Raw genomic sequence first — 23,679 nt, forward strand, 5'->3', positions numbered from 1 at the left:
ACGCGAGCCAACATGACATCTCCAGCCTTCCGGTGCACTGGCACCTTGGTAGAGATTTCTTTGTCAGTGTGCATTTAGGCAGTTAGTGGATATGCTAAGTCCAGAAAACTAACCAAGCTGCGTTAGATCCCCCATAGCTCGGTTGTTTGTTGTTTTAGGAGCCAACTTTGTCTAAAGGGGATTTAAAGGACAGCGAAGAAGATAAATCCAGTTACTTAGGGACGTCACTTTTTCCCCTCTAATTACTTTTGATCTAATCAAATACTTTACTAAATTCCCAGGAGTTCTTCATGAACTTAGAGTTTGCTGAGACATGTGAAGGATGCTAACTGGGGCATAGCATCTGTGTGACTACTGCCCACACTGAATAGACCACAGAAGCAACACATGCATTTTCAAGGGTCAAGTGTCAGCTAGACTGAAAGACTCTCTCCCACAAGTGAGAAAAAGTGTGTTTACTTTTATTTCCTTAAAGATTTCATACTTATATTTTCAAATTTTTATCCTAACTTACTATGCTTTTCAGGTAATTATGCTACATATTTCATATACTACATTTGGGCATGTATAATTATGTATGTAACTGTACTGTGACTGGGACAGATGGAGAAATGAGCAACGTCATCTGCCCTGGTCCTCAGTAATTCTGCATCCTTACTCTCTACCCTTGACTTCAAATTCTGATCCTCTATCTGGTGCCACTTACTCCCTCATACCTTCTTCTAAGACCTATTGAACATGGCTGCCTTGTCCTCTGGGTCTATATTACTTAGATACTGCTGCATTTAAAAAGAAAATCACACCACAGCTTAAAGGCTGAAGAACAGAGTGAATCTAGTCTTGCACAGTTTCCAAGGGTCAGGAATTTGAGAAGAATTGACTAGATGATTCCTGCCGTGGATATCATGTAAAGTCATAGTCAAGATGCCAGCCAGCGACAGAGTCACCTCAGGGCTTGCCTTGAGTTGGGAGATCGACTCTAGAGATGGTTCATGTGGGGGGCAATGCAATCGCTGTGGGGTGTTGCCAAGAGGCCCCGGTGCTTGCTCCATGGCATGTTCCATCGGGCTGCCAGGGTATCCCCACCACCAGGGATGCTTGTTTCCCCAAAACCTGAAATGAAGGAGAGAGCAAGCAGCAGCCAGCCATATTTCTGAGAGCGTGAAGTCATGTGCTCTTTCGTTCAGTTTTCCTCTTTTGTTGACAACAGCCCATTCAATGTGGAATGGGACAGGAGTTAGGGATGGAGCCTTTGGAAGCATCGTAGAGGTGCTTACCAATGAGTCTGCTGAGGTTTTCTACAACTCTAATCAGACTTCAAGAGTTCCGCACTGTGTTAACATTGTTTTTGTCCTTCCCCTGGCCACTCCACAGGACTGTGTGTCCTTGAGACCTTGCACACACTCCTTATTGCTGTATCACTTCAAGTTTCTAGCACGTTGCTTTGCAATGTCCATCACATTCGCTGAGAATCTGGAACCACATCCTGTGCTCTAACCAGATGAACGAAGCTCCAGGGCTGGGATCGATGAAGAAATGAAGGAAGGATGAGGCAATAGCAAAGGAAACAGGAGACAGACTGGAGTGAAGTGTGCAGATTGCTGGATAGATACAAAAGCATGGATGCCATTTTTGTAGGTACTAGACAACAGGGTTTCCAAGTGGGTGACACCATGCAACATTAGCCTGCTTTGGCTATCATGTGGAATGGCTTGCCACAGATTTTGTTTTACTGAATCTCCTTCGGTATTGAATATTTACTGAACGTTGTGTGAAAGAATGGCCTGTGTATCATTCCTTTAACAAAACAGGGAATTGTTGCTTACAAACAACTCTTCAGTAATGTCAAATAACATGTTTGCAATTATTTTTACATAAGATTGAGAACTTTATTTAACCTTTAATTAACTGCTCTGTAACCTGGCTCAGTGGGATAAAATCACTTCTAGATTGATCAAGTGACATTTATATATAATTTGATCAAAGGGCACAGAAGCACATTAGGAGGAACAAAAGACCCATGAGAAATAAGTCCAGGCAGGTCCTTCTCAAAAGTGTTACACACACCCATCTTTTTGTTCCCGTTACTCAGTCCAGCTCCTAAGAAATAGGTTAGAATTCTGAAAATGTCCTCCAAGAAGTCTTAATACTTTTAGTTTCTCTCTTTCCCAACTTTCCTCGGAGTTAAACGCATTAAAACTCCCCTAGAAGGTTCAGAAAACTGTCTTTGTCTATTTGGACTGTCTTATCAGAAGACTGAATCCAGGCAGTTTATGAGCAATAAGAATTTATATCTTAAAGTTCTAGAGGCTTTGAGGTCCAAGATCAAGGTCGTATTACTTGGTGTCTGTTGAGAGCATGCTTAGTGTTTCCTATGCGGTGCCTCTCTAACCTTGCATGGTGGAAGAAGTGAGGGAACACCTTGAGGTCCCCTTCGTGACTACACCGTCCCCATTCATGAGGTCTCTACCCTCACGACCTAGCACCTTCTTAGAAACTGGCCTCCTAATATGGCGCCTTTAGGAACAAGAACTCAGTATGTGAAGTTTAAGGAAACACAGACATTCAGAACACAGGAAAGCCTTCCGTGAGAGCCACAGTCAAGAGAACGTAGGTTGGGATTGTCCCCTGGAATCATCCCACACCCCTGTGGAGAGTCTACAGTGTCTCCTCCCTTTCATCCCTTCTCCTCTCTTCTCCGTGTGTCTCATGAGCATCCTAGTGAGCACTCGTCTAATTTTCACAAGGCTGCTGTCTTAGTGGCTTTCCTATTGCTGTGAGAAAACACCATGACCAAGACAGCTTAGAGAAAGAAGCCTTTAATTTGGCTTATGGTTCCAGAAGCTTCGCCAAGTCCCACAGATTGTTATTTGCTTCCTAGAGTCACATTTAAAGCTCCCCTTTCAGGTTTACTGTCTACAGGAAATTTGCACGTGTTCTCACGGCCTCACTGGTGTGTGCGTGTGATGATAGCGGGTTAGCAGTCTAAGGCTTGGGCTACCGTAGTGCCACCACCATCCTAGCAGAGAACATCTTTCTCTTTGCTTATCTGTGCAGACAAAGGTGAAATGTAGCTGATGCATAGGTCACACTTGGTGTGTGTGCATGTGTGTGCAGTAGATGAAGCTAGAGAGAAGAAATTCTGTATTCTATAGTCCTCAGAAGGAAAACTGAGGAAGGGAAAAGGTTGAAAGTTCGGAGCAGTTAACCATGGCCCTGGAGGTAGGAATCAAACCAGAAGGGGCTACATTGTGTTCAGAAAGGAGGATGTTCATCATCACGCTCAGACACATTTAGGGACTCACGCTCAGTGTAAGCTGACTTCGTGGTTTAACACACCAGGGGGTGCTTTTCCACTTTCTGTGTTAGGGGCCCGCTTTGAAATAAGTGAGATACAGAATCATTTAAACCTTGTAGCTGTTAAGAAATTATCTGCTATAATGCTAATATTTAACCTTGATTCTTTTTCCTAGGGAAAGGACTTTTAAAAAATATATCTTGTAAGTGCTAATAACTGGTGTGAATGGACATGTTTGTATTCTGTCTTTACATAGGCAATAGGCTTATCTAAATTGACTGCAAGACAATTACACTATTGAAATGATCTCAGTGAATGATCTCAAATTAATACAATCATTTTGTCCCCTTCTTCACATAAGCACACGTGGTTCATTTGCCAGCAAATAATATGACTTTCCAGGAGATTTATTTTCTTGTAAAGTTATTTATAGACTTCATAACTGTATTAGTTACTTCTGTGTTGGTGTGATAGACTACCATGACCAAGAGCAATATAAGGATGACAGGGTTTATTTTGGGGTATAGTTCCATAGGGAAAGAGTCCATCATGGTGGGGAAGGCGTGGCATGGAAGCAGGAAGCTGGCTGGTCACATTTTTGTCTGCACATAGGGAGGGCAGGATGGAGAACATGAAGTAGGTCAAAGCTATATATTCTCGTAGACCACTTACAGTGACATATTTCCTCTATCAAGGTTCCACCTCCTAAAGGTTCCATAACCTCCCCAAAAAGTGCCACTCACTGGAGACTGAGTGATCAAACACCTGAGCCTTCGGGGGTATATTTCATTCCAGCCACAACATAAGGGAATCTAAAGTTTTTAGGATTTGTATATGTTGATTTATTATTAATCTTATAGGCACAATTTGAAAAATTGAATATTTTCATAAGATGAAGGTTATCAAACAAACAAAATTCTTAAAATAGAAAAAAAATCCTGTTGGTTGTTCTCTTGCTTCTACGTTCCCCTTTTCTGTTTGCTGGGGGTAATGGGATTGGTTGTTGGGCATAGCTTCTTTGGTGCAATGGTCATTTTCCTTTTGACTTTGGCAAGTTCTTATTTTATATATTATTATAATTAAATTCAAGAGACAATGCAAAAGCTTACGAGGCCTGCTTCTGTGGGAACATCAGTGTAATGTAAAGATGGTATCCGTTGCATGGAGGGTACAGTGGAGAAAAGAAAGAACATGTCCCCATGCTGTGTGGTCAGTGTGTAGTCAGGGAAGGGTCAGTGAAAGTAGATACTAGGGGTATCTACATTATCTACTTTATGGATATGGTGAGTGAGCAGGTTAATTGGGAATCAGGGCAGACTTCTAGCAACTGATTGATAAACTTACTGATTTTAAATATAAATTAGCACAGTCAATGTTCTATACAGCTCATGGAGTGCCCCCAGTGTTTAAGGTATCACCTTGGAACGGCTGAGTACGAGGTTGGACAGCCGCAGCATTGGCACAGAGCATGTGCAAAGCAACCGTATTGTAGAATTCTCTCCACCCTGGAGGTCCAATAGACGCTTCTTCTTTGTCTGTGCAGGAGCCCCGTCCTGGTCTTCCAATGTAACCACCGCCATGTGATCTGCTTGGACTGCTTCCACCTGTACTGTGTTACAAGACTCAACGATCGGCAGTTTGTCCATGATGCTCAGCTTGGCTACTCCCTGCTATGTGTGGGTAAGACAAGCCCTGTGTTCTTTCCTACCTCTTACTATTAATTAATAGCAAAAGGGCTGCTGAAATGAACCAATTGAGATAGGCCTAATCCTGGCCAAGGAGTTGAAAGTTTAAACATGGTCATTGCCTAGTAAGAAATTTGAGCAGTTAAATCACAGGCGACACAAAACTCCAGGGAACTGTGTTACACTAGAATGTGCATGCCTGGCTTAAAGGCATTGAAAATAAACTTGGATACTATTCATCCAAGATACAAAATGTGTCCGTGGGTCTGGCTAACAGATTCTGAATTTGTTACTCTGAATAGAGAGCAGTTCTATCCAGATGTTTCAGTAGAATAGGCTTCCATCAGAGGATTTGATGTTGGGTATCTATCTTCTCACGTGTTTCTTGTCTATACATTCATTACAGTGTCTACTCGGTCCTTTGTTTTGTTCATTTTTAAACTGGGCTACTTGTTGTTTGGTTGTTTAACCGTAAGTTTCTGGAGACGGAAAGGTGGCCCAGTGGTAAGGGCGTTTGCTGCTTAAGCCTGGTGATTTGAGTTCCATCCCGGAACCCGTAATATCAGAAGAGAACCAACTCCAAGTTGTCCTGTCTGGCCTGTCTGCACTCAGCCATGGCACACCCGTGCATATACAGTAATAATAAATGAAATTTTAAGCTATCTAGATACTAGATTTTAGGATTTGTTATAAGTGTTTATCCCTTCCTATAATTTATCTGTTAACCAATCATTTTGGCCAAGTCCAATTTATTGATGTCTTTCATTCTTTTAGTGTCAAATGTTATTCACTGTCATATCTGAGATAATGGTAATTTACTTCTGTGACTTCCTTAGATCGTTGACCTATTAAGTTGCTGATGCATTTTGAGTTACTTTCATGTGTGTTTAGCTTGCTACATATATATTGTAATGACTATAAAGAGATTAAATGTGCCCCCACTGATTTGAATATTGTAACTAAACACTTAGACACTGTGACGCTTGAATTAATACTTAAGTTTGAACTTTGATTTCTTTATCTTTTGGGCTTTAGTGTGGATCACAGCAAACCTGTCTGTGCCTCTAAACAACACAGATCCAAACAGAAGAGTCTGATCGCAGTATTGACTCTGGAAGTCATGCTGCTCATTCTTCATTGTTTTTATCTGCCAATCATGAAATGCGGTTTTATCATAGTTTACATATATGTATATCAACATATGGATTAAAATGAGCTGAAACACAGCATGTTTTTATATTTTTTAACAAAAGCATCAAAACCCAGAGAATCATTTGTGGATCAGCAAACAACTCTCCATTGTATATATTTGGGGATGATGTAAGCAGTGCCACATGCCACAGTGCCCATGTGGAAGCCCAGGGACAATTTAAGGGGTGATTTCTCTCTCTCCACCATCTCACTGACCCCAGTATCATTAATGAAATAATTTCGTATTGGTAAATCATTTTCCTCTGTGGAAATCTTAGACTGTGGAAATATTTCTTAGGTACCAGTTTTAAGACTTTTTTCATACTCAAGATACGTTTAGAGAGTAGTTTATCTTTTTTCACATTTCTAAAATGCCAGCCTGTAATTGTAGAAAAGTTTGGGCATACAGAAGTCAAGAACAAAATTATAGTGAGATTCAATGGACCTTCTATTCGTGCAGCACAGCAGAGTGGTGTGTTCTTCTTAGGACCCTTGCACAGGGACTGGAATTCGCCATTTCTGTGGATGCTCTGGCCCCACCAGGGCAGGCTATGTTAGGAGGTCAGAGTCTGAGCGCTTCCCTGGAGTGCTCCTCACTCTTGTGTTTCTCCCTGTCTTAGCCTAGCTGAAAAAATAGCTAGAAAACATGAACTTTTAAAATACAAATTACAATGTTAGTTTACATGGACTGTTTCAGTTCAGAATTCAGGCTTCCAAAATTTTTATTGGGAATCACCAATATTGCAACTGTTGTTCATTTTTCCCTTGGCAATAATAATAATCATCCCTCTTACTGAGTGACAGCTGGATCATAATGCATGCACACTTTCTTCAGAACCTTGCCTTTCCCCTCAGTACTGTGCATTATTATATTATAGCGATCACTCCTAAATAAGATATACTCCCTCCATTCTTCAAAATATAACATCACCGAACTCCATTGTGTACACATACTATTTCCCCTTATTGTTGAACACTTCATTTTCTTTCTGTTTTTATTACACACACTTCTGTGACTAGTTGACTGGTGTGGGCACAGATTTTCCTATTGCTACCAGTGTCCCTGAAATAAGTTCCTTGTAGGAGGGGTTGCCATGTCAAGGGGTCGAAGGCAGAACGTGTGTTTTCTTCACTGTTTCCCATTTCCCCTCCCAGAAGCTGCAGGGAGGCTCTCTGCCACCTCCCCACTGAGAGGGTGGAGAAATTTTTCTAATCATGTATTTGAGAGATGAAAGTTTCTCATTGTTTCACTTTTTTCTAATTTCCACCTTTCTGTATGTCTTTTCCTCGGTCATTTGTAGATTGAGAGATGGGTTAAATGAATGTAACCTGCAAGGTGTGTTCTACATAGCATATCCCTGACAGCCTCGGATAATCATGGCAGTGCTCTGGAAGGTTAGATTGCTGCTATTTTATATATATAAAGAATACATATAGATTAGCCTCAGTGTTGTTAATTCTTTGTCAGAGTTACCTAAGACCTGTGCTGAGGAACTCTCCACCTGGCCAAGCTACCAGGCCAAGCTGTGTTATACAGACTCTAGGTGTATTCTAAATGCCTGTTTGAAAAGTACCTAATTCCATGTTGAACTAAGTATGTCAATGAGGTTGAGGTCCTTGGAGCTGCATACCCTGGAGTTTGTCTTCTTGTTTTAAGAGTGATTGAAGCGGGGCACTAATGAACTCCAAATTCCCTGCTCCAACCACTCCTTCTGTACTCCTAACCACCTTTGAATGCTGCATTTCCTTTGTCAGGTATTTAAACATGATACTCAAAAGCTTGCTTTATATTTGAAAAATGTCTCCCTAGTCTCCAGAACTTAGTTTCCCAAGCATGGCTCCCCTATCACATTGCCAAGAAGCAATAAGCCCCCTATTTGTCTGTCTCCCTATTGAGAAAGAATGAGACAAATGAGAACAAGCTGGGCCAGTCAGCGGCAGCATGGCTGTCACTCAGCTGTGAGTAAACTCCACTCAGCACAGTGCATTCAAACACTCGCTGCTTCATCTCCTCAGCTGTGTTTTCACATATGTGTCCACAAGTCCCGCCAAAACTGCTCACTCAAAGGCAGTGTCTGTTATCATGTGTTGTGTTCACTTTTTACAAAGTTGACTTAATGCTATCTGTACATGTTTTTCCATATCATGTGAACGAGACTCCGATGCCACTAGATGTTTCCTCATTGAATGAAAATCAGCTGCTCAGACGAGACATTCTTTGCATATATTACTTCTTGGTTTAAAACTGGTCTGGTGTATTGGTTCCTCATTCTCCACTTCATCCAAGGTAGACTACACACTCCTTCTAGGATCCTTTGTTAAGGACAGTGCTACCTGAATCCTTGGTGTTGCTATTTTCTCTTTCTGCTCATTGACTTTGCTTTAGAGACAATTCATTGGCCAATGAGTTCTTTAAACTGGCTCAATGGTTTATGCCTAGTATAAGTATGCATATTATAATGTGAAGTACTTTCTGATGCCCAGGAACAAAATTGAGTCACCCTGCTAGGGTGTATATGACTTACATTTTCTGTTGCTATGTCAAAAACCTGATAATAGCAACTTAGGGAAAGAAAGTTTATTTTTGGCTCATAATTTGAGGGGACAGCCCATCATGGTGAAAAGGCATGGAGGCAGTGTCCTGAGACAACTGGTCACTTTGCATCTGCAGTCAGAAAGCAGAGAGTGGAGAATGTTAATGTTTAGCTTTCTTTCTCCTTTGTATTGAGTCCAGGTCCCCAACCCATGGAATAGGTCTTCATATCTTAGTCAAACCTTTCTGTAAATGTCGTCATGGACACACCTGGTGATTCTTTGCTTCCATGGTGATTGTAGATGCAGTCAAGTAGACAGCGAAGATTAACCATCACAGGTAGTACGGTTTCTGTTGCACTGGAAGCCAATGTGCCTGAGACTTCACCCTTTGTACATCTGGTGCCAAAGTCCATCTGTGCTGTTGCTGCTCTGTTGCCTAGCTTCTCGCTGGGACCGATTTGCAAACCCTGGTGGCCATTTCAGTCATGTGGCTCTTTATAGCTTCCCATGCCCAGGCCACATTTGAGCACAAATAATTGATGGGCTCTTGGGGAAGGCACCAGCGCTTAGTATACTCCAGGCAACAGGAATGTGGACAGAAGGCCATGTCAGCAAGGAGTGCAAAGACCTCTGCCTAGGTCTGCTTTGCCCCTCAGTCTTTGGTATGCTAGCCAGCACAGGTCTTTCGGTAAATGTTCCTGGAGTTAAAAATGAGATGGTCAAACACAGGCAAAACAGCCTGTTTCTAGAACCTGTGACAAACTTTTATACACAAATAGGGGCTTTCAGGGAAACCACATAGTGCCTCTACCTTTCTGTCGCACCTGCGGTGATTAGCATTGCATGCTGGGAACTACTGTATCTGCTCTCTTTCTGTCATACCCGCAGTTATTAACATTGCATGCTGGGAGCTACTTTGAAATGTCAGTGAACTCTCTCAATGTACTCTCAAGGCTGAGCACTCACTAAGTTGGTAGAGCTTCAGAATTTGGGCTGATTTATTTTAGAACTCATGATATGAAGACTGTGAGTGACACACGTATGACTCATCCTTCCTGCACCTGAACAACACAGGTTTCTCATGACCTTGGAGTTCCATAGGAATGGTTTCCACCTTCCCAATGGCATGCCCTGGACATTGCCGTGATTGACACATGTGTTTGGGTCCGGGTTGCTATTTTGTTACAGTTTGCCTTTTGCTCTTCGGGTCCCACACCACTTTGCATTTAATTTATGTGTTCAAACTTCTCATCACAATGACAAATTACCCTCCAGAAGCGGCTGAAATGAGGAAGGATTTATTTCTCCTTGAGTTTCCGAAGTGTCAGTCCTGTAAGAAATGAACGCTACGGCCCATTTTCCGTCTGAGGTGTGCTCAGAGCTCATCACAGAGTCACTGATAAGCAGGAGATTCCAGGCCCTTTGCCTCTAGCTGACCGCTGGAACCTGCCAGCCTCAGAGCTCTGAGAAGTGGGAAGCTACAGGCAGTCCCCCCATGTGACTGAGCCCACCCTCAGAAGAGGGGCCAGTCCCAAGCCCCAGAATATTCATTAGATAAGGCTTTGTGTCCTGAACTGACAGAATGAGGGGTTGCCAAGGGGCTTTGCTGGAAAGCCTCAGGATTGTTGCTCCCTGAAGTGCCAGCCTCTGGAGAGAAGAGGGCAGGCATTTCTCACAGTCAGGGCCTTTAAAAACCTGTCTCACACCAAAACGCCACACCAGCGGCCACTTTGCCTTCTCTCTGCTGCGGGCCCTTTCTGTAGAGTGGTACGTTTAAAACTTTTTCACAAAAGCCGGGCGGTGGTGGCGCACGCCTTTAATCCCAGCACTCGGGAGGCAGAGGCAGGTAGATCTCTGTGAGTTCGAGGCCAGCCTGGGCTACCAAGTGAGTCCCAGGAAAGGCGCAAAGCTACACAGAGAAACCCTGTCTCGAAAAACCAAAAAAAAAAATCTTTTTCACACTCATTAATCTCAAATTTGTACAACAGAGCAAGGGTCTTCTTCTTCACAGTTCGTCTGGACAGGGAGCGCATGTTGGAGCGAGTCAGCTCATATCATGGTGGCCAGAGAGCAGAGGGGGGCATGGCTCTGCTGTAGGACTTCCTCCCGTTTCCCCTTCATTCCCTCTGGTGCCCAGCCCCATTGTATGATGGTCCCCACTTTCAGAGAACGCCTTCCCCTTCATCCATCCTCTCCAGAAACGTTCACATCAGTGTGTTTCTCAGTCCCATCAGAGTGACATGAAGACTGTTGTGTCAGCTTTTCCTGGGGAGATACGAACAAACATCTCTTCACAATAGACAGATTAGAGATGAATGACAGACCAAAGTAAGGGGTCCAGCAAGTTCTGGCTTGGTGAGCCTATGGGGTTTTTGGGGGGTATGTACTATGTGTGAGTGGCGGGGGGCTATTTACAGAAACATAGGTCACCCCCAAACAGCTGTGTTCCTCCCTATCATGGACGACACCTCAAGAAAGCTTTGTGATAGAGCCCCTGTTTCAGTAAACCTACTTTCTGAACACTCTAGAATTTCCCATCACCACTTGCTCCTAGTGGAGAGTTGGAGGGAGTGTTGGCTGGAATCCTATGACCTCCTGCTTCACCTTCTACTAGAGAATGTCATAGCTCTGTTACTACTACTGTAGACCAGGCTATCACTGCATTAGTCCATTCACTCGGTTACCAAGGCTACCCCTGGACCAAGGACTCTATTCCAAAATGGTAATAGGTTGACCATGTCACCTGTGGAGGAAAAAGCCATATTGTAAAAAAAGTCTAGCCGCCACGTCCAGTCTCCACAATCTCCCAGGGTCCTCAGTGTCTTTGCTCACGCTGTTGCCGCATGAGACAGACGGTGCCTTTGAGATGCGGATATACTCCTGATGTCTACAGAGATGAAGCCTGGGTTTCACACAGCCAGTGAGGATGCCAAACACAATGTGTAATACGAAGAATTGTTCTCTGGCTTCTAAGTGTTGTTCTCCTGGGTATATATAAGGAAGTAAATCAATATGATTTCTACAACCACACTGAAAAATTAGGGAAATTCACCAACCAACAAGCCATCACTTTTCCTCTTATCTTTAACCAAAGTCAGTATTCTTTCTTCCTTGAAATTAGACCATCAAAACTGCTAAATTACTCAAAAAAAGAAAGCAGTTTTGATGGTTTTCTTCTTATTTAGAAACCTGGAGTAGTATAAAGGAGGGCTAGTCTACCTTCTATGAGTAAAGCTATCCCCCAAACTCAGTGGCTTGGCATGGTGGGTTGCTGTGGGGCCTCTGCTCTCCAGCATTGCTCAGAGACCTCCTGGTGATCTCTGCTATCTCATGGTTCATCCTCAGCAGCTTCCAAATGCCCACTATGTGGTTGGCATAGGAGTGCTGCCCGTGAGCCACACAGATGAGGTAGAGGCCAGGCAGTGGACTATACCACTTCTTCCCATGTTCCTTACAGCATAGTCCAGATCCATGGATGCACGTAAAGTCCACAGTGTGCACTGTGGCCTGGAGGGGTGGCTTGGGAGATGGAGTCCAGTGTGTGCCCACAAGGAAGCACAAACAGGGCTGCAAGCCGAGCAGCCTCAGCACGCATGCAGACTCTGGTGAAAAGCACACTTTATCACTTGGTTTTTCTGCATTCCTCTCCCTGCCAGCAACAGAAGCAACATTCCATCAAGTCACTTCATTATAAGGAGTGACTGGTACACAGACAAGGGCCAGAAGAAAAGATGTAGGGCAAACAGATGTTGTCCCAGAATTCATTCAGCTAGATCAACAAGGGCCTGTCTATCTGGCCATCCATCTGGCTCTGCAATTGCTGCCTTTATAGAAATCCTACTGTGGATGCTCCAGGAGGACTTTTATGTTCACTTGAGGCATGTACCGTCTTTAGTGCATTGCAAAGGAACAATGTCTCTGTACCTCTATGAAACTGGCTGATTCTCAATTTGCTTGAATATCTGTGTTCCAAATTCCTTTTTTTGTTTGTTTTTCCTACTCTTTCATGTCTCAAGTAGTTAAAATTAATATTCTTTTTTCGTTTGTTTTGTTTTTGAGACCAAGTCTCTCTACATAGCCCTGGCTGTCCTGAAACTCACTATGTAGTCCAGGCTGACCTCGAGCTCACAGAGATCGACCTGCCTCTGCCTCCAGAGTACTGGGATAAAAGGCGTGTGCCACTGCACCTGGCTAAAAATAAGCAATCTTAAAGAAACTATTCGGCTTGGTTGTGTGAGGGTAACAGTAAACCATTTTCCAGGTGTGAATCCATTGCTTATCCAAAGAGATCTGGACAGATGCCTGTGAGAGCTTGTGGTGGGTACAGGAGTAGTTCTTGGGTGCTCTCCTTCTGTTTATTAACCTGTGTCCAAACTCCTCTGCATTGCCTTGTGATTAGGCTCAACTTTGAATCTCTGCATTGGACATTATCAATGTAGAAAAAACTCTTCGGAGGCCAGAAAAATTACAGCAGCAGTCAGTGGTTATTCACTGACCTTTGAGCCAATCATTTATATAGTCTGAAATATATGGCAAGCCACATGTTGTGTACATGCCTCACACACACATGTCTGTGTAGTGAAGAACACGGATGGTGATAAGAAGCTTCAGCAGCCACCCCCGGACCAAGAGTAGGGACATTGCCTGCAGCTCAGTGGTCTCCATGTGACCTGCCCAGTCGTATCTGCCTTCTTTCTGCTTGGAACCATCCTATGACCTTTTTAATAGCATCACTACCTATGTATATATACCTATAACGGATTCACCAGCTTTAACTCAACTTAATCCTGGATAGATTTTTTTTACCAAACTGCTTTCCCAGTGGACTGCCATTTCCAGTAGTCGTCCTGGTCACTGAGTTGTGATGGGCGCACTACGCTAATGTTCAGAGGTTTCATTCCCAGTTGTATTTTATACATTTTGTTAGTGCACCAGGTACCGGCTTTGGGTGTGTTTCTTTTCTTCTCTCAGTTGTCACGGAAAATTGGAGCACACAACTGGAAGTCTAAAAGGAAACTGTCAATGGTGACTACAAGGCATTGTGTGGCTAACAGGAGGTCACATACCCATTAGTGTCCTGTGCTGATGAAGAAGCCTTGCCCACCACCTGCACCGTGTGCCCCTCTCCTCTGTGGGCCTTTTATGAGCTGCTGTCAACTGTTTCCCCTCAGTCCTGAGGGCATTCCCCCTGGCAGCTCGTCCCAGGGTTTAGATCAGAGCCCATTAGTGGCTGTGAAGCTCCTGAGCTATGGCTGGCATAGTGTAGCCGACGAGGTGCTTAGACGTGTGCAACGGTACGGACCGGTGTATGGCTCACTCTACAGCCTCGGGTGTTTCGGGAAGTGTGGTGCATGCTTTCTCTTCACAGGCTACAGATCTTTGTAATAACTTCACTTGGAAAGAAAGTAGGGCTATTTATACCCTGTAGGTCAAGAAAACTTAAGTATGTTTGAGGCACAATTTGCTTTAGATTTTAAATACACACTTCCTGACTGAGCCCCGCGTGTTCATTTTTAATTGCTCTCTGGCTTGTTAGGTTTGGGAGAGGGAGGGGAAAAGAGAGGTTTCTGAAGCATCCTTGAAGGAAGATTTACCAAATACCACTGCAAGAAGTGCTGCAGGGTTCCAAAGCAAGCTTTATTTTGCCAGATGAAGCAAGGTATCTATTCTTTTTTTTTTTTTCATAGTTAAGATGATTTTTTTTTTAATTTATTTTGCAATACAATTCAGTTCTACATATCAGCCACGGATTCCCTTGTTCTCTCCCCTCCCGTCCCCCTCACCTTCCCCCCAACCCCCCCCCCATTCCCATCTCCTCCAGGGCAAAGCCTTCCCCACAGACTGAGGTCAACCTGGTAGACTCAGTCCAGGTAGGTCTAGTCCCCTCCTCCCAGGCCGAGCCAAACAATCCTGCATAGGCCCCAGGTTTCAAACAGCCAACTCATGCAATGAGCACAAGATCTGGTCCCACTGCCTGGATGCCTCCCAAACAGATCAAGCCAATCAACTGTCTCACCCATTCAGAGGGCCTGATCCAGTTGGTGACCCCTCAGCCATTGGTTCATAGTTCATGTGTTTCCATTCATTTGGCTATTTGTCCCTGTGCTTTATCCAACCTTGGTCTCAACAATTCTCGCTCATATAAACCCTCCTCATTCTCGCTAATTGGACTCCCAGAGATCCACCCGGGGCCTAGTCATGGATCTCTGCATCCAGATCCCTCAGTAGTTGGATGAGGTTTCTAGCACAACAATTAGGGTGTTTGGCCATCCCATCACCAGAGTAGGTCAGTGTGAAGGTATCTATTCTTAAAGGTTCCCAAAGGAAAGGGGGTCCCACACTGTGAGGAAGCAGGTTTAGTGAATGTGGGATCTGAGCTACATGGTGACGATAGGGCAAGCAGGGCACAGATGACTTAGGTTATGTAGCAGAAGTCACTTTTTCTCTAGATAAGGGGTTGGTGGGGCTCTGCTAATGTATAAACTGGAGTCAGGCTGCCTCCTGCCAGGAACAGTAGGGGGTGGGTATTCTTGTCCTGCTCACAGCCCTCTTTACATAGGGTTTGGCATACCTGGATGCTCTCCAACTTAGGTTGTGTTCCTCAGCCACCATCAATCATCATCCTAGACGATGAATATGTATACATATACATATACGTGTGTGTGTGTGTGTGTGTGTGTGTGTGTGTGTGTGTGTGTGTGTGTGTGTTCAGGGCTTTGTGGCTCTGTGGCTCTGTATTCAGTGCTGAATGTTATTTTGTGTGTACATTCACGCACACTCACATACACGCATTTAGTAACTGTGATAAACTTTATTCTCTCTCACTGTGTGATGTCTTGTGTTGATGAGACTTCAAGCATAGCAATTGGTGTGAGATGGTGACCTCCAACTGTCTTGCAAATAATTAATAATGTGCTTAGAGGGGCTGATTTACATATTCATGAGAATTTAGACCATTTGGTTCCTAAGCAGGACAGTGAAAAAGTTTAATGTTTTGAATGCACATCAATTTAACAAGAAGAGGAGAGGTTTAATAGTCTAATGTCAATATGATAATAATGTATGATACCGAACCAGGCAGTTACACTACGTGTTCTCATTGAAGCCTGCATGTTGTCCAGGTTATCTTGTAGGTTCTGTTCTACTGAGTTTGGAGAAGTTAGCGTCTTGTATTTTCTGTTTTTTCTTTCTAATATTCTTGCCTTCTTTGCTCTCTTTTTTCCTCTTTGCTGTCAGTATCAGCTCTTTCCAGGAAGGGCTTGACCACTGAGCTACATCCCAGCCTCAGTATCAGCTCTTTCCAAACACTTACACAGCTCTTGTAAGGTCACTGTACTACCTTGTTTGGGCTGTCGTAAAAAGTACCTCACACTCAATGGCTTAAGTGATAGAAATTTATTTTCCCACAGCTATGGAGACTACACATTCAAGATCAAGGTTTCATTGGGTCATTTTTCCAGCTGGTAACTTTCTGATGGCCAGGTTCCTCCTTGTGTATTCACATGGCCCCTGCCTGTGTGTGTCTGTACCCCAGTAACCTATTCCTGTAAGGACATACCCAGTCAGAAGTTGTCTACATTCCTTCTTTAAAGGTCCAGTCTCCATTTAGAGTCACATTCTGAGGCACCAGGCCTAGGACTTTTAATACAGATTTGGTTCAGCCTCTCATTCACCATCTAGATTCCAAAGTAGTTCCCAGATATTATGTTTTCAGAGAGGATTGATTGAGCATGAAGCCTGTTTCTAACTACTGTTATGCTTTGTGGTTGAAATAGCATATGGATATGCCTGTTCACATTCTTCCCTCAAAGCCCTTCCTCCATACATCAGCTGGTTTCTGGTATGTCAATATCCAGGACCTGGGCATACTGGGGCCTGTCTACCAAGTGTCTGCTTTGAAAATGTAGACTCACCAGCACGCATTTCAGAAAGGATCCTCTTACTCTGCCTCCATTTGATATAGAGGGGAACATTCGGTATGCTCTGAGGTAGCGGGAGCTGGATGACATCTGTAGTCATATCTTGGTCCTTCATTCTCCAGGATAGATGGTCAGGATCTGCAGCCTCTATAAATGTTTTTAATAAAGATTTAAAATGCTGCCACTAATCGAATCTAGACTGTAATGGCTCACAGCCAGTTGCACACAGTTCTTGTCCTGGGTGGGTTGGGTATTTCAAATGGTGGGTGTTTTTCTTCTAAGTAACAATAATCTTTTGCTCTTCACTCCTTTGGGCCTTGTCTGTGTCTTCATGGTCAAGCCTGATCTCCAGACCCAGAATCCAACTGGAATAGAGGGGGGCATGAAAAAGGACATGCATGTCTTTCTGACAAGCAACCGTGCACACCCCTTGCCACCAACGCAGATATGACTCTTTATTATGAACCCTGTCAGAATCCAACTAGAATAGAGGGGGTCATGAAAAAGGACATGCATGTCTTTCTGACAAGCAACCATGCACACCCCTTGCCACCAACGCAGTTATGACCCTTTATTATGAACCCTGTCCTGAAGGCCTCATCTTTCCTGATTTCTTAAGCTGTGGTGGCCAGTCCTACTTGACCATCTGAAAGGGAACATGAATAATGTGATCTCAATAAAGGCTGAGGATACAGAGTTTAGTTCGACACTGGCCATCTTTAGAAAGGTATTCATTTGATGTCTTTGTGGCTCAGCTTCTATGTGGAAAATTGGTTATATGCTACACATGTAGGATTCAGGTCTATGGACAGAGGACAAACTCCATGTTCAGATGGTGCTGAGTAAATGGCAGACCTGCTATGCTGTATAAGAGGCTTGAAGATCATTCTGAAATCAAGATAATTAAAGTCAAATCTTATATAAAGGTAGCTAGCTAACACACTTCCCACCAGCTAACTTGTATGGCAGCACTGTTGTAACTCCAGCTTCAGAATAGGTACCAGGAACTTGTGATTGGCATGAGGAGCCTGGCATTGCAACTTAGGCTTCTTTCAAGTTTTGTGGCTAAAAAGTAAAACTTGATTTTTCTTCTTGATTTTGTTTACTTCAACAGTGATAAACTGTGGAAACAGTCATTTCCTTTGCGCTGAACAGGACCATTATCATCATAGCAAGTATAAAATGGTACATGGATGTTGGGTTGTAAAAACAGTTTGAAAGTCATCAACAACTTCCCTTATTAAAATCATTAAATTCGATTTCTTCTACAAGACCGATCTTTCAGACTATCTTTAATAGAGAGGTCTGTCCATGAGGAGGCGAGGGGATGCATCAATGAGGTCTCCATAGGTTGATGCTCTTCTGACTGGCAGCAATCCTGGCTGCCTTGATCATATTGTAAGTATAGCTCCCAAGTCATTGCTTGAATGTTGGGTATCAGGAATCTCTTAGCTTGTATGGTTTTTGAGCATATCTAATACTTTATTTTGAAGAAAAAAATTAAACTAGAATTAAAGAAAGTAAGAAAACAATGTGACACATTTTTTATTCCAAATCAATTTTTATCTTAAATGAATCAGGCATACATTACTTTTCTATATGAAATAACAGGAAACATAATTTGTATATACATCTCATTTTGGGGATGTCACCACCAAAGACAGAGACAGCATAGACTCTGGGTTATATCCTCGTGCGGGGCTCCAATACCAATCACATCTGGGTATCAGGCCCCACCTCCCCAGATGCATGGTTCAAAAGCGCTCTTCTACCCACCACCCCCAACCCCAGCCAGGACCACTTCTGCCCTGAAGTAGGAAGATTGGCTTCTATAGAAACATAGTCAAACTCTTTCAACAACCTCAGCCAGTCATGGCATCCAACAGTGCTTCTGTCTCTGCTGTGATGATTCCTGAGCAGATTCCCTGTGTACCCTCGGATGCCACAACAGACACTGGCTCTCGTACAGCTTCGATCAGAGTGAGATCCTTTCTCGCCCCTGCTGGCCCCTCCAAGAGAAATGGTAATAGTTTTTCCTTGGGGTTCATTCTTTGAGACCGTCAACAAGATGAATTCATTAGTTAATTGGTACTTGTTCTTCAAGCCAGCCCATGACTGTGGAAATAGTACTGTTGTAAAGTCACGAAACTGGTCCTGACTCTCTCCCTAACTAAACTCATCCTTTATTTGGTCCAAGTACTCACTAGCTATGATTTAATGGGGAAGCAGGTTTTGTGCATTGCCTCAATGAAGCCTCATGATGATTCTGTATGGTTCATACTGACAGTCAGCTCAGAGATGAAGAAACTAAGGCTCCCAGGAGCTAAATCTAAACACCAGTTCGCTTAACTCCAAAGCTATTTTTCCCTTCCCACCTTTATTCATGAAACCTGTTTCACACCAGGGTCTCTGTTGCTGCAGGGTTGTTGTGGTCCCTGACTGCTGGCTCCTAAGCCCATCGCTCCTTTGGATGTTGGTCAGATTCCATGTCAACAATCGCAAGGAGATCCATGAGTGAAAGGCAATACCTCCCCGGTCTCCATCAGGTGGTTACAGCTTAGAGCTTATCAGAATGTGTTTTCGGAACCACAGGCAATCATTGTCCACAAAGCAATCCTAGTATTACTTTAAGCTGAAAAGGTGTGATCAGTGATAGTGTAAGTACAATACACCATTTAGAGCAGGGGTTCTCAACCTTCCTAATGCTGTGACCCTTTAATACAGTTCCTCATGCTGTGGTGACCCCCCCACCACCACAAGATTTATTTTCGTTGCTACTTCATAACTGTAATTTTGCTACTGTTATGAATTGTAATGCAAATATCTGCATTTTCTGATGGTATTAGGTGACCCCTGTGAAAGGTCATTTGACTCTCAAATGGGTCGTGACCCATGGGTTGATAATCACTGATTTAGAGCACCAGTGGGTCCTGTTCTAGTACTTCACTGAAGTCATACCAGGCAGACACTTTTTGAAAACTACTTAATATTCTATGAGTAACAAAAGAACTGTAGATCTTTTTTTCTGTATTTAAAGGTCTTAATTCCAAAATATCAAAGATAACATTTTATTACTATTTTTGTAAAATAGTAATTACATATAATTACTATTACTAGTGCTGCTTGAAATGAAACCCAAGGCTATGTGCTTGGGTTTCTAAACTTTTATTATCCATGACCCCTTTCCGTCCATGACATTTTTATGTGATCATGGATATTTAGGCATATAAAATAGGTGCAAAAAATCCAACATATATGAAGAATGAATTATCAAGAAATTTGTTTTAAAGCAGTTCTTCATTATATAAATCATCTTACCATCTATTTAAAAATGAAGTCAAGTGTACATAGTAATGAGTGGGCTATGTTCTTTATCTTTCTAGGAAGAATTGAATTTTGGCTGAATATTTGGTCCTGTATGATATAGAACATCTTCAGCATTTCTCAGAGTTGATTTTTGTTTGTTTGTTTTTGTTTTTTAATCATCAGTACTGAGAATACCACTTCACATAAATACGTAGCACAAAATGGCAGAAGTATGTTTAGGGTCATTTCCAAAGTTATTGGAAAGTCTATCCTAATCCTAAGCCAAATTCATTGAATGATTCTTAAATGATACTCAAGTCAACAAATCAGATGATATTTTTTAAAATCAAACCTTGTAGCATAGTACAATCCAGAAAGACACCAATTTGCTGCTTCTCTGGTGCAGAATGGTAGTAGGAAAACAGTAGATGTCTTGGTTGTCTCTGATTAAAGCCTGTTTCTGTCAGAGCAGAAACTTTTCTGCATATAGAAAAAGCTCTGAATAGCACGAGGTAGGCTCAGATCCTGCCGTGGTGTTCAGGAAGCATCACTGGTGCCACATTGTGTAGCAGAGTAAGAAGTACGAAGGGCACATGTCATGTGGTCAGAACTAAGGCCACAGTAAAGTCACAGAGGTAGCATGGGCCAGCCATGCCAGAAACATCTTAGAATCATCATGGATTTGATTTTAAAATAATACTTGTTCGTTGTTTGTTCAGAAACTCTTCACTGTTGCCAAATTTTTTTTTTTTTTTTTTTGGTTTTTCGAGACAGGGTTTCTCTGTGTAGCTTTGCGCCTTTCCTGGGACTCACGTGGTAGCCCAGGATGGCCTCGAACTCACAGAGATCCGCCTGGCTCTGCCTCCCGAGTGCTGGGATTAAAGGCGTGCGCCACCACCGCCCGGCCTGTTGCCAAATTTTTACAAGCCACACCCACCCCACATTCAGTTTCATGCTGCCATGCAGAGTCATGGCCCACATTTTAAGAAGCTGGGTTCTGTGTCATGACATTGAGCTAGGACCCCAGCCCCAAAGAATAACTTCCAACTGCTCTCTGTACTGATGTATATAGAAAAGAAGGCTGGGTTTGCTCAGGTTTCAAATGTTGTGTTATGGAGTAGAACAGTAATAATGGGACCAGAGAGTAGAAGAATTAAACAATGCACCCTCTAAAACACCTCAAGGCAATTTTAGGCAGTGTTCTTCCTCCTGTTTGAACTTTAATACACCCTATCAGTGGACCATGTTTTGGGTGAAGCTTTATGGTCCATATTAACTAACTGGATAATAAAAGACCCCAGTTTCATAGGGACAAAGAGCTCCCATTGGATGAAATTCCACCACCATCATCAGAATTTATTTATCTAATAGTCTGCTTAGACAGTGCTATTCCTGGAAGAGGCTATTGTTCAGGTTACGTGCGGCTTCTGTAGCTGTCACCGTAGCAGCAGGAGTAACTACCTACAACGTGTGCTTAACTTTGCCTCTGTGCTAAGTATAGCACGCCAGGTGTAAATCAACAATGGCCTGATTCAAAGTGTACTTTCCCAAGCAAACCTCCAGGCTGCGATTTTGCCATTCTCTCTGATCTAAACATAAAAATAAATCAAGGTAGAAAAACAGCTGTAAAGCTGATAATGAGATTTGCAACCAGCTAAGATAGGACCTAAATCATACCAAAAAGAAAAAAAAAAAAAGGCCTATTGTTCACCCCATCTACTCCTCCTGTAATTAGGAACCACCAGTTTAGGGAACAGGGCCCCACCCTGCCATTGGACAAAGAGGACACACACCTGGACACCTTCTGTTTGTCTTGATGCATACCTGGTCCTGGGAAGGAGCACAGAATATTGCCCAAGTCTTTTGGAGGACAGTTCCAGGTAACAGGAACATTCTGTTTACCAGTGAGTCTGAAATGATGCTCAAATAAATAATAAGCATTTCTGAAAATTACCCAATCACACAGGTAACCACTCCAAGGTGTTTGAATCTCCAGGGAAGAATAGCATGGATTTTACAAAATTGCTTATAATTGTGAATTGTACATTTGCAGAGGAGCCCAGCATGGTCGTAGGAGGCACATTTGTCAGAGTTGAGCAATGGGGCCTTTTTGTAAGGAATTTGAGTATAAAAGAAAACATTTTCAGTGCTTTCCTGATGGCAATAAAATATATGTTTAAGAACACTTAGCCTACTATTCTAGAGCAGACTAGAGAGCTATTTCCATACTTGGGGGATTTAATACCAAGTACTTTGAATTGAAGGAGGCATTTAGCTATTGTTTTAAAAATTCATTATCCTCATGAGACAATGGCTGCAATGCATGGAGACAGATTTCCAATCTGCAGATATTTTTGTCTTGTATACAGAAAGTATTGTGCTAGGTTTCCTGTTTTTACTTCAAACAGACATGTATAATTTTCTGTATAGTTCTTAAAATTTATGCAAACATTTTTAAATGCTTTTCTCCTATTATTGTAAAAGCTTATTTTCATTTTAAAAAAGTACTTGTGGTCATATTTTGGGGAACTATGTTGAGCTTTGCTATCTTAGTGATCTTAGTGAAATATAAAATACTATTTGTGCTACCTGAGTAAAAACATGAACATCTCCCCCCACCCCCCCATCAACATCTGGGGCAGGTGGGAGAGTTGGCCCTGAAGTCAGAAGAGCAGGAGAGCTGCCTGCCCCCCACCAGCAGCAGCACTCGGGAGAACAGGCCCTGCACCTGGGCAGCACAGTACAGTCAACCCTGTTGGTGGAGGTGTGGGTGAACCAGCCCCGAAGTTGTGAGCAAGGGACACCTGTCCCCATTGCTATCTGTCCTGTGGCAGCATGGGTTGGGGAAAGATTCCCCTCCCATCTCCTTCTCTGGAGACTCACGCCTTGGAGTGGTTACCTGCGTAATTGGGTATCTGCCTGAATCATAGTGGGGGAGGGGCTGGCCCCCGTCGAGGACCTGGCCTTTCCGTCCTCATCAAATAGCAGTGGTAGAAGAGGAAGCAAAATAGGGAAGAAAAATGGGGGTGAGGGGTGTCCTGGACTATCAAGATGGCTCAGTGGGTATAGGAGCTTGATGACCTGCGTTCCATCCTCAGAACCCACGTGGCAGGAGAGAACTTACCCTGCAAGTTTTCCTCTGAAATGTGTGTCCTGACATACACACACACACACACACACACACACACACACACACACACACACACACAAATCCATACATACATACATAATACACACATACATAAATACATAAATAAATGTAATAATTTTTTTTAAAGAAAAAAAAACTCAAAGAGCAAGGCAACCCTGAGGCACAGAAGAGCTCAGTATGGCCACAGTACAATGGAAACAGATAAGAACACATTCAGTGAAAATAGATAAGAACACGGGCAGGGCCAACAAGCCTGCGCCTTGGGTGACAGTGGAGACGGTATCTTTCATAAAGGGCTTTGGAGAAGCCACCCCTCTAAGCTTAAAATAGGAAAGGGCAGAATCCAAATGACATTTTCAAAGAGTGGAATCCAGCCACCTAGGGAGCATTCCAGCTTGCCCGGCTGGCTGCTGGCACTGGAACCCAGGCGGCTTTAGAAGACGCAGACTGATTTTCAAGTTTCTAAGCCGGCATTGGTGGTCTCCTGCTGGGTTTGTGTGAAAGGCAGGTGGGCAAGCAGGAGGTGTTGAAGCGAGTGTGGCAGCATGGCCATTTCTAGTTCAGTCCAGGAAGGGCAAGCATGGCCACAGAACA

The 23,679-nt window shown here is 43.2% G+C and overlaps 1 protein-coding gene across 5 annotated transcripts in view; it reads left to right on the forward strand.

Moving 5' to 3' along the window:
* Prkn (parkin RBR E3 ubiquitin protein ligase) overlaps positions 1–23,679 on the forward strand; it is a 1,215,691-nt gene that overhangs the window by 799,885 nt on the left and 392,127 nt on the right. For 4 of the 5 annotated variants that reach the window (XR_008221125.1, XM_052750832.1, XM_052750833.1 and 1 more), the window contains exon 7: positions 4,842–4,978. Coding sequence is in view for 4 of the 5 variants with exons in the window: in XM_052750832.1 (XP_052606792.1) it covers positions 4,842–4,978 (137 nt within the window). In the remaining variant the exon portion in view is untranslated. Of the gene's footprint in view, positions 1–4,841; positions 4,979–6,018; positions 6,199–23,679 lie in introns of those variants that run through there. The other variant, XM_052750834.1, reaches the window with a different exon arrangement.

This window comes from Peromyscus californicus, unplaced genomic scaffold (assembly GCF_007827085.1).
Source record: "Peromyscus californicus insignis strain IS unplaced genomic scaffold, ASM782708v3 Scaffold_22__1_contigs__length_63687245, whole genome shotgun sequence".
In the NCBI taxonomy this organism is placed as follows: Eukaryota; Metazoa; Chordata; class Mammalia; order Rodentia; family Cricetidae; genus Peromyscus; species Peromyscus californicus.